The sequence below is a fragment of the Panthera leo genome, chromosome C1, assembly GCF_018350215.1.
Source record: "Panthera leo isolate Ple1 chromosome C1, P.leo_Ple1_pat1.1, whole genome shotgun sequence".
Classification (NCBI taxonomy): domain Eukaryota; kingdom Metazoa; phylum Chordata; class Mammalia; order Carnivora; family Felidae; genus Panthera; species Panthera leo.
The window spans coordinates 164,749,507-164,761,084 of NC_056686.1; the positions used below are offsets into that span (position 1 = coordinate 164,749,507).

The following is an 11,578-nucleotide window of genomic DNA, read 5'->3' on the forward strand; positions in this document are numbered from 1 at the left end:
AATCTACTTCATGTTTAAGTCATGTAAATGCAGTAGTCATAATTTCATGTTTTCATAAAAGGCAACTTTTTTATTGTCTTTCTTCGCCAGGTCTTTCCTTCATGCTTTACCCTCTGTCATGAATCTTCCTTCATTCCCATTTCCATTCTCTCAAAGTCCTTTGGTTCAATATTCATATTTCCTCTTCCCCAGTGAGGTGAGGAAAACTTTCCCTCTGTATTGCCCACTGGGGACCCTGCTTCATTTGATAGGAACTCCAGGAAACCGTATTGAAACAAACTGGTAATTGACAGAAGGAATAAAAAGACCTTTGTATTCTTGTCTTTTTCTAGGAATTGGGACTTGAGGAATATTGAAAAGTGATGTTATTTCTATTTCATCCTTAGAGTCAGTCTTCTCTGAGGAAACGGCACATAAACACAGAAAGTCCAATTTATAAAAACACATTTAATAAATTATTCCTTGAGGAATATAATGGAGAGTCTGTTTTTGTTTCGGGCACTGCGAAAGCTGTAATACCTGTAGGGGAGAAGGAAGATGAGAAAAAGGCTGATCTTCATGAAATCTTTTCCCTTATTAAACATTCCTGTGTTATTAATTCAAGCTTTGTTTCTTCAGTAATAAAGGCGACCATTATACATTTATTGCTGAGTGAATACACTCAATTCCCAGCTAGTTATAGCTTGGTACCATTGTGAACCCCCCGTTATTTACAGTGGATTATTTGTATTGAAGGTGATCCGTATAAGATCTCGATTGAAACCTCTTGTCATTGTAATCTATTTTCTTTGCTTTAACTTACTATATTGTTTCTGTTGGTCCTTATTGAAAAGTGAATAAATAGCCTTTTGACACATAATTTACATTTTTGGGCAACTTTATCCCTAAAGATCTCAGAAAGAGTTGCCTCAAATGTAAGCTGTTTTATAAGGATTTCACTACATAAAGTTATAAAAAAAAGCCTTCTTCCAAAGGAATGGATTTCAGTGACTGAATTCTCCTTTTGTTAACATTTGCAAAGTAGTTTCAGAATCATATAGAAAATTTATACAAAATAGCCTGTGAGAACCCACAAAAATGAAAACTAAAGTTACAGCAATGTAATTCTATATACCTTCTTATTCTGGGAAAATTTAAGCACTATTCAATCCTAACAACAATTGATCTTAAAAACATTAAGACTCCAGAATCCATAGGGAGGAATGGGTGCTCTGCATTTACTGTGGCTCCCCAAAAGGTTCTTTCTGATGGCAAACAGATGGGAACCCCATAGAGAGTCAGATTTCCGCTGCAACTATCACAGGGCTACACCATGCCTTTGAAATGACATCAGCCAGGAAAACAGTGACTAGAGTTTCAGATTTCATAGAAGGATTTTGTCTTGCTCTGTGTAGGCCCAAAGATAGCAGGAGGAGGCAATAAATTCTGTCTGAGAACCTCTCCTGGTAGATGTTTAAAGAGATTATATGAGTAAATCAACTGTCCCAATCCCCCAATGTGATATGGACCATCCGATTTGAATTTGAATTTTCTCCGTCTTCCTTCTAGAGAACTGATGTAAGCCAACAACTCAGGATAAGTTGGGCCTGATGGGTGGAATGCTGTGCTGTGGAGATTATAAAAAACTAAAGTATTTATTTTTTATGAAGCTTTTCCTATAACGAGGTTTATGACTGGAAAGGGCCAAAGCTGAAATAGTGCAGTACCTGGATTAGCATTTCTCACTGGAAAAAAGATTAGGTTGCCTCACTTTAACACTTAGGTTTACTATATATGAATAAATGCTGCCATTGTTTTCATTTTCATTTTTATTCTATTATTATTGACCTTTTCCTGAAACAACTTACATGGATGTGGAGGAAATTCTAAAATTGAGGAATATATTTTCTGTATGAGTCACGATATGCATTGGTGTTTATCTTGTGGTTCTGCCAAGAAACAGTGAGCAAGCCTTGGACTTAGGGCAGCTCATTTGGGTAGAGCAATGTAATTCTCCATTTACTTCTACCTAAGTGAATGCTCTCCCAAGAATAGCACACCCAATCTCATGAGTAGCTGCTACAATTTTCAAAAGACTGCATGAGCATTTAATACTAATGAAGGCAAGTTTTCAGGCAATTCTTTACAAATGTTGACTAACTTTGTCCCATTCACTTGAATCTAAGGAGGGATGTTGGGTCTCAAGGAAGACTGGATGACTAAAGTGTTGGCAATAAGCATAAAAATTCATCACCCCCTGAATAACACTCAAATTTGTATGACCTAAGTATAGGGAGTATGGTCTGAGTGCCCTTAGGCAACAGAAACGACAACAACAAAAATCGGACTCAAACAAGTTTAAACGAGAAGATAATCTATTTTTTCCATTCTATATGAGACCCAGAGGTAGTTCAGGTTCTAGGGGAGGTAACATAGTGGCTCAAAGATATAATCAAGGACTGCAGTTCTTTTCTTTTTCTTTGATATCTTCAAAGTCCCCTTCATCCTTAAGTTAGTTTCTGTCATGGTCATAAGATAGTGGCAGCAGATTCAGATTAACAATGCCCAGAGGAAGAGAGAATCCTTCTTGTATCATTTTTTTTAAGGTGAAGGAAGCTTTCTCAGCAGCTCTTCAAGAGACTTCTGTTGCCTTGGTAAAGACTGGACCACATGCTTACCCTTAAATTAATCATGGAAATGGGGAGTTATAACAATGGGCTTAGACCAGGGATTTTCAACCTTGGATGCATTTTGAAAGTTGAGAAAAAACTGATACCTGGGTCTTACCTCTAGAGATCCTGGGATGCAGCCGGGGGCACTGAGAGTTGTAAAAAGTTCCAGGTGACTCTAATGTGCAGCAAAGCATTTGAGAACCATAAATTTAGACCAAATGTCTGGGGAGTGGAGACAGAGTAGGGGTAGGAATGGATAGTGGATTATAAATTACTATAGCCACTACATATTGTTGTATTTTTAATGTAAATTTTGCACACATGGGATTGGAGTCAGGTTTGGAGGAATCCATATTTATAGGGAGACCAAATGAACGTGGTCTATATTAGAAGGGCAAATTTGGATGCATCCAAAGCCAATCAAAACCACTTCTGAGCATGGTTTTGATAATGCACTTAAAGAGTGATTTTTGACTTCTGTAAAGTATAGTAAACTAAGAAGTGATGACAGTAAATGATAGGAATCTTTCGAGAAAAAAAGTGTATGAGAATACTCTTAAATTCTGGTCACCCACTTAAAAAAATGTCCATTACCAAATAGTTTCTAGAAACTTCAGTATTTTTCACATTCCCTCTTTGAAAGCCAAATATTTCTTAAGAATTCTTGAATGCGTGATACTAAAATTCTTTTCTTTTCTTTATTTTTTGAGAGAGAGCACATAAGTGGGAGAGAGGCAGAAAGAGAGGGAGACAGAGGATCTGAAGTGGGCTCTGTGCTAACAGCAGAGATGTGAGGCTTGAACTCACAAGCAGTGAGATCATAATCTGAGCTGAAGTCAGATGCTCAACCAGCTGAGCCACCCAGGTGCCCCCTAAATTTTTTTTTTAAGTTTCACTACAATATGGAGGGATCTAGAGGTATAATGCAAGGTGAAATAACAGAGAAAGACAAATATCATAAAATTTCACTCATATGTGGAATTTAAGAAGCAAAACAAATGAACAAAGAAAAAAAGAGACAAAAAAGCCCCAGACTTTTAAATATAGAGAACAAACTGGTGGTTGCCTGAAGAAAGGAGGGTGGACGATGGGTAGGACAGGTGGTGGGGATTAAGAGTACACCTATCATGATGAGCACTGAGTAATGTAAAGAATTGTTGAATCACTATACTGTACACCTGAAACTAATATAACACTGAACATTACTTATATAGGGATTTAAAAAATAAAACTAAAAAAGTTTTCATTGGCTTAAAAGCTGCATGCAAATAAACCAGAATATCCCAGACTGAACGCCTTAAAAAAATTCAGATGCTCTTTTTCCAGTTATCCACTTTATATAATCTCTTTAGGTTGCATATCCAGATCATTTTATTCTCATACAGACTGTACCCCACTCCCCCCACCCCCATATGTCCAGCATGTGGCATCCACGTGGTCACTGTTATGTTTGTACATGTGGAACAGTGGTCCTCCACCTTGGCTACATATTAGAATCATATGGGAAGACTTTTAAAAAACTGACCCCTCCCTTCTATTCCCATCCCCATAAGTTGAAACCAAACCTTTAGGGGTTAGAGGGCCTAGGCATCTCTATTTTTGAAAAGTTTACCAGCTAATTCTGATACGGAGTGAGGACTAAGAGGTATTAGTGTAAAGGGGAAAAGGAGGTAGATAACAGTTCTCTTGTTCTTAGCTTGCTTTTAATTTTTCCTCCCCCAAAACTAAGCTAACCCGAGTAAGCAATCTTGTGGGAGAGTGTAAGCCTTTAAGGTCTTGGCTCAAATGGATTTTGCAAGTAAAGGTAAAGCTTTATGGAGCCTCGAAAGTCTCTGGTAACACTCTGTAAATACCTGTGGAAGCAGCTGGCCCTTTACTGTGATTTCTGAATAAGTACCTCATACGTAGCCCTTTGCACTTGAGGTGCAGGGAAGCCTTCTGACAGCTGTTTTTACTGTGGTTGGTGGCTAGAGACCATAATGGAGAGAAGAAAATCACTACCTTGGAGAAGGATCATAAAAAGTGACTTTTTAAAGAGCTGATGAAACAACAGGTGGGTCAATAATCTTTGTGCCCAACCCAGATTGTACCACAGCTAAATCTGTGCCTGCTGCAAAGAATATGTGGTGCCCACCCATGTCCCCTGTGGCACACATTTGGAAACCATAATTTAGGCTGACGCTGGAATGTGCTCACTGAGAGTTCTTTGGGAAAAGCTTATTCTACCACCCATTAAATAATCAGCAACATAAGTAGTGAAAGTCATAGCTCTGGAAAAAGAAATGCTTCGCATTGATAGTGTCAGAATAATTTGGAAAATAAACCCTAAGAGGTGGAATGTGGTAAAGTAGAAAGAGCACTGGAATTGAGCCAGTAGCTGTGGATTCAGATCCTGGTTTTCCACTATTTGGCTGTGACCTTGGGCAAGACCTATTATGGTCTGCGAGCCCTGGGCTCATTGTTGCGGATGCATTCCAAATTTTTATCATAATACCCAATTTATAATTTAAAAAATCTATTAAGTCATATCTACAATATCATAGAAGAGTCCATTTATGATTTTCCATTTTATATTTCACATGATTATTTCTAGAATAATTTTACAGTTTTGCCAATCATCTCATTATAAATCTTACATTGTCAGAAAAATAGTTGTCCTTAGTTTCTGAAAAGGGTTAGTAACTACTTTCAGTGTCTTCGTCAGATTATGGATAGCTCACCTTTGTTTTCTGGCAGGTTGTCAAAACAGTTTAAATGTAATGAATAAGTACAAAAACAAAAGGCCAGGAAACAAAAATGCTGTATTAAATATAGAAAAAGTTTTGCCTTTCTAATAAACACACAAAGAGAGGCACTCCTTAACATATGTGGGCATGTGGTTTTAGCTTATTATAGAATCTTTTTTGGAAAAGTGTTTGTTATGATTTAATTCCTGAAGCTTTCTTTTGCTTTACAGTGTTAGGGTGTGATAATCTCTTGCTATAAGTATAGTATTTCCTGACTTAAAGATGAACTAAACATCTTATCTTCCTCAGAATATATATTCTCCTTTCCATATATGAAGTGCATAAACCCTAGGACATGGCTTTGTCAAATTTGGAGTAACTAAGACCAAGAGGTTGAGTCTTCACAGAATAATAGCCTCTGACCTTATGCAGCACAGACAGAAACACCAACCAGCCAGTAATTTCCTGGTGAGTCTTGACAATCTCTTCAAGAGTCTGTGGACACTTTGTGGACATACATTTTACAGCAGTTGCCACGAGTGCTGGGAAAACTTTTAGTGATGTGTCTTTTATCTTAAGCGTTTGCCTCTTGCACTAAAATAACTGGAAACATAATAGCAATAAATGTTTTTTCATGCACCCTATTAAGGTCCTGTTTGAACAGTACAATTTTAGTCATTTGTTATTTTGAACTGAGGGATCCAGTCATTGGCAATGATGTGTTTAATTTCACAGATGTGCAAATTCACTTTTAACAAGAACTTGGATTCAGTTTATATGTCCACCTAATGATATTTACAATCAAGTTATTGGCAGGTCCTATTTAAACTAATAAATGCATATCTTTCATTCTAGAAATGTATACAGAACTCTATTTTCTAAAAGTTTTTCCCTATGAAGGCAATTCCTTTTCTAATATATACACATTAGGAAGTTGTAGACAGGATTTCAATATGTGATAGGTCAATCTTGGCCAATATCCAAGGGAGCTGATTTTATTAAATAACCAAAAGAACCTCAATTTCTTTTGGATTCAAGTGTAAAGCAATCACCTTGTAAAGACTCATGCCCTCCCCTCCCCCTTGCAAGGAGAATATTAAAACAAGACCACACTATGCCTATGACCAATTAATTACCTTCTGGCTAATGCCTGGCTCTGTTTTTTTCAATATAAAATGAGTATGGCTACAGAAAAGTAAGTTTCCTTTAGAGTTAAGAATCTATTTAATTCCCAATTGTCATAGAATATTTTTTAGAAAATACTGCACTCTTTAAAATTTCTGTCACTGTGTTTCTATTGCTGTCAAAGAGAAAAAGGTAACGACTACTGCAAGTGTACAAATAAAGCTCATTGCGTTCTGCAAATTATACAGATCCAGTGTTTTTGGTGAGTCCTCTTAAAATTTTCTCTGGCTTTATCAATTTGAGAGTCACTCTTTATAGATAAGTGTTGTCTCAGTTTGCAAAAAGGCGTGGTTATGGTTTCCAAAGTCACTTGGATAATCACAGTGCTACCTACCTGACACTTGTTGCTAAAAGGTTGGTAGACCTGCTTGTGGCTTCAGCTGCCAGCTCTCAGAGAAGTGTTCCTGTAATTGACAAAAGGGAGAAAATAAAAGATAAAATAGGGAAAGAAAAGGAGGGCAGGAAGGTAGATAGATTTTTCATTTCTTATCTTGTGATACATTCTGTGGCAGTAAACACAACGATCTCTTAAATAGACCTTTTGAAGGCAGAAAAAGAAAATACTCCAAGAGAAAGGATTAAAAACTGGAGATTGTCTTCCTTTTCATTGTGGCTTTGTCCTTTTGGAAAGTCTGCATGACCTCTCCTCCTAGTATTAAATAAAACACGGGTGCCAGGACTGATGATTCGATTTGGTGAGTTAGTTACAGAAGTAGCTCTGGCATCTGTTACTTCCACTCTGTTATCCATTACTTCTGTTTTCTTAATGGCAGCAGACATTTGATTAGCTACTGAGATTTGGACACGAAGGGGATCCAAGGTGGGTTGTGAAGTAAGTCACATAGCTGCATCTCTGTTTCCTCTTTACCTCACCTGGCCCTCTGGCTCCAGAGTTCTGGCAAACTGGCAGCTGGAGGCATTCACCTCGGGCTGGGGAGGCTCTAATTATTTCAAGAATAATTGATTAAAAAATACATAATAGCCTGATAATAAAACTCCTGGAATACATATCATTTATACATCATTTTTGGTATAGCGGTTTTGGGAAGAATGAAAAGCAAATCTCCCCTTTTCTGCCAAATATATAAATTAGTGGGTAAAACTAAAAGGGTAGGGAATTAAGTAATGTCTAAATATTTACAAAATTCTTAATTTATGCACAACCATAGCAGAGAACAAGGACTGCCTTTTATACATTCATAGTTAAGCGTTATAAGAAAAAGCTCCAAGTAGAAAAAAGGCAAAAATCCAAATTTCTTAGCAGTAATCAATATTTTATAGCATCCAACAAAAAGTAACAACAAACATTTACCTTATGGGTTAAAATTACTGTAAGCCAAAATACCAGAAAACATTCACTTAAAATAAGTATTTTTTTTTCCCAACTGACTTAAGTATCTATAGCAGTCAACTTTCTTCCGTATGGCTGTACAGAATCAGATGTTACACCCAGAAGTAATTGTGAAAAAGCATCTAGTGGTTCAAATGATTGTGGGGCCTCAAGGGTTAAATGAATTTCTGAAGGTAAAACTTGAGTGTGGAAAGTCTGGAACTCATACCTTAGTCTTTTCATTGTCAGTTCACTGCTTATTTTTTCCTATGCTGAACACATTAGAAAGATTTACATTTGATTGTTTGTCACTATTCACAAGGAGGCACAATCAGTCCTGGAAAATAAATAATAGAAAGCAAGGGAAAATAGTGTATAAAATTTAAGACCAACCAATCAACCAAATTATGGAAGAAAATTTAAGCCACAGACCAAACCTTGTAACCTGAAAAGAACCAAGAAAATAATTCTCACCCATTTAGTACCTGTTCTTTTACAAGACCTTAGGCCAAGGTCCAATTTGACTCTGTTGAGACCCAGAGGCTATAGGACTAAAAAAATGGAGTGGAAGTATACAGTTAAGGTCAGATTTGGTTTTATTGGATAGCACAGTCTATCCTGGGATGGCACAATGGACCTGTCTTTATTTGCTGATTGAAAAAAAGTCCAGCCATGGCCTAGCAATCATTTATATAGCAGTCACCAGAGGAAAGCAAACATACCCACTTTAACAATTCATTGGCTCTTGCCACCTTTTCTACACCCTAAAATTACGATATAAACTGCTATTGAGGGTTACTTGCTTATGCAAAGATGTTACTCTAGCAATTGTTGCTTGAGGGCAAACCTGGTGACTACTGGCAGAGGGAATACAAAAGTGAGCTAGCTTATACATGGGCTCCATACTTTTCTTAATTAACTGGAAAAGTCCCTCCAGCAGAATATTTGTTATTATAATTTTAAGTGTTCAAGGCTCAATGTGTAACATGTGAAGATGCCAAAGATAAATACTGATAAACTGGAAACCAAATCTAAATAAAGGCCATTTTTTGATAAAAGACATTATCAGACATCACTATATATTCCACCCAATAATCTCATAAATCAAAGCTTTTAGCTGTCTGGATTCATATGTGACTGTATTCTTTCCAGTATGTATTCTTTCTTCTTCCAGAGGTTGTTCAATCATGGCAGGTATGTTCCTGCCATAAAGTTCACATTGTTCTAGAAACTGGACACATTCTTGAATAACACTGTCACGAAGCACGATCATGTGTTTTGACATGTTTTCTAATAAGGACAGGAAGCATCTTTTGGCATAATACCAGGTATCAGTTCCCAGTTTCTTATGATAAGGCTCCAGGCTTTTGATCACCCGAGAAATACCAAAGTCATAATTTCCTTTGGCACAATAAAGCGTGCCTATCACCAAATTCACAATGCAGAGGTGGTAGATTTTCTTATCGGGGTCATCATAGGACAGCTGCTCTTCCTCCTTTTCAATCTTCCTCATCAACTCCTCAGCTTCTTCATTCTGACTTGTCATAATATATGAAACACACAGGTTAGCCAGCACAACAGCACTGACATTCAGAATGTTGTCATAATGCTTCTTGACTATGGGTTCATAGAAACCTATAGCTTCTTTGTATTTGTCTTCCTGCATGAACAGGACATGAGCCACGTTCAACTTCCACACATCATGGTCATTACAGAATTCCACAGATTTGCGGAAGATCTTTTCCACCATTGGATAATTCTCAAGGTTCCAGTAGATTTTGGCCTGGGCCATCAACACAGGAATATACTTCTCCAGAGTGTCATCATATTCATTCACTGCCTTTTTGACAGCTTCGTCATCTCTGTGGTGTCTTGCTTCCTGTACTTGTTTGGTGAGTCTCCGGAGCTGTTCAGTCAGCATCCCCGCTAGCCCATCAAGCTTAATGAAAGCCTCTTCAGGGGCTGTCTGGCAGGTGATCAAGGCATCCAAGAAGTCATAGAGATAGGGTGTGAGGAACTTGTAAGTCAAATGGGCATTCTCGGCCAGGACATCTGCTGCCAGGTCGAAATACTCATACTTACAGTAGAGCAGCAGCAGGTTGCCAAAGGTCTCCGGGGGAAAGGGGTTCTGCTGGAGCAAAAACTGTAGCTTTTCAAACCCTTCTGTAGGCCTGGCATCCATGTTCATTAGCGCCTGGTTGTGCAGGGTCACAGGGTCTAACTCTTCTTCTGCCCTAGGTGGCATGTCAGTGAGGGTTTCCTGGGCCACTTCATAGTTTCTCAGTTGGTATTCTATGGCTGCTTTGAGGTTGAAGGCTTCCACCAGGGCAGTCTGGTGAAGGACTAAGGTGTTGCCAACACTTCGAACATCGATGCCCTCAGTGGTCATGCCCACACCTAGCTCCGGGTGCTGGCGGATGCCACGCTCAATAATGTCTGCGATGTGCTTTAGAGCCGAGGCATAGTGCCGGCTACTGTAATAGGCCAAAGCCAGGTTGTAGGAAAGGTCAGGCTGGTAGCCCGAAGCCTGGAGGGCCGCAAAGAACTTGGAACACGCGGCCTCATACTGTCCCTCCTTGTAGAGCAAACACCCCAGGTTGACCTGACCATCGGGCTCGTTCTCGCCCCCACTGTCCTCTCCCCCTTCCCCGCCCAGTAGCTGCTCCACCAGGCTCTTGGCCCCGGGCAGGTCGCCCTCGCTGTACTTGATCGCGGCTTGCAGACGGAGGACGCGGTTGTGGTAGGCGGGGTTGTCCAGGAGGAGGAAGGCGACCCTGGTGGCCTCTGGATAAAGGCAGGCCTTGTACAGGGCCTGGGCCTGGTACAGACGGTACTGCTCCAGTTCCGGGTGCAGCTGGCCCAGCTGCTCATAGCACTCGGCCGCCAGCGTGAACTCCTGCAGGCGGTAGTAGCAGTAGCCCAGCAGCGACAGGCCGGCGCGGCTCCTCGGGCTCCGCTGGAGCTCGCCGCCCAGCAGCTGCACGGCCTCGGAGTAGCGCGAATCCCGGATGAGCCGGTACACGACGGCAGTGAACTCCCCATCGGGGATCTGCGCGCCGCTCAGCCCGGCCATAACCGCCAAACTGGTGGTGCGTGCTGGTTACCACGGCAACAAGCCCACCGGAAACGGAAAGCTGCTCGTTCTGAGATTACTTTGTAATGGAATAAGCTCAATGGGAATAAAAAGTCATCACTGAAATTCCCGTTACTAATTTCGTTCTTGAAGACATTAGGCTTCTAAGACCAGGAGTCCTGCAAGACCAAACAAACGCTTCGATGCAGTTGAGATACGAAAACTCCACTTCCCGGCATGCACCACTGCAGTCGCGCTGCAGTCGGGAACGTGCCCGCGCTGCCTGCTGGGAGTTTAGTCTCGCGGGACCGATTCACAAGCATTGGGAGGGGGTTTCACCGCCCTGTTGTTTGTATGTTAGTGGTGTTTGCTTGGTGTCGTTTGCATCGTTTCGGTGTCTGACTCGGGAGAGGAAAGTTTATCGTCTGAAATCCCATGCTTGTCTTAGCTGTTTACGGTGCAGTATATACAAACGGTGTCGGTTCCTGTTTTGTGCTTGTAAATTAGTAGGAAGGAAAAGGTGGACTGAATCCTTGGTAGTGCCCTGAAATTAGAGTAGGTTCTTTTTTAAAGCCGCCCTGAGGGCATATTTCTAGGAAGTAATATGAAGAGA

General features: G+C 40.0%; 1 protein-coding gene across 8 annotated transcripts; it reads right to left on the reverse strand.

Moving 5' to 3' along the window:
• Nucleotides 1–427: 427 nt before the first annotated feature.
• On the reverse strand, nucleotides 428–11,193 carry LOC122226297 (tetratricopeptide repeat protein 30B-like). Of its 8 annotated transcripts, none has more exons than XM_042949226.1 (7): nucleotides 8,378–11,193; nucleotides 8,122–8,229; nucleotides 6,897–6,966; nucleotides 5,801–5,980; nucleotides 4,505–4,618; nucleotides 2,767–2,873; nucleotides 428–519 (listed from the first exon to the last, which is right to left on the reverse strand). In XM_042949226.1, exon 1 carries the CDS (start codon nucleotides 10,963–10,965, stop codon nucleotides 8,968–8,970), a length of 1,998 nt encoding a protein of 665 aa, XP_042805160.1. In that variant the 5' UTR covers nucleotides 10,966–11,193; the 3' UTR covers nucleotides 428–519; nucleotides 2,767–2,873; nucleotides 4,505–4,618; nucleotides 5,801–5,980; nucleotides 6,897–6,966; nucleotides 8,122–8,229; nucleotides 8,378–8,967. The 8 variants fall into 8 exon arrangements, with proteins under 8 accessions (XP_042805160.1, XP_042805163.1, XP_042805162.1 ...); XM_042949229.1 differs by having other exon boundaries at nucleotides 2,767–2,826; nucleotides 4,549–4,618; nucleotides 8,367–11,193; XM_042949228.1 differs by having other exon boundaries at nucleotides 4,549–4,618; nucleotides 8,367–11,193.
• Nucleotides 11,194–11,578: the final 385 nt, after the last annotated feature.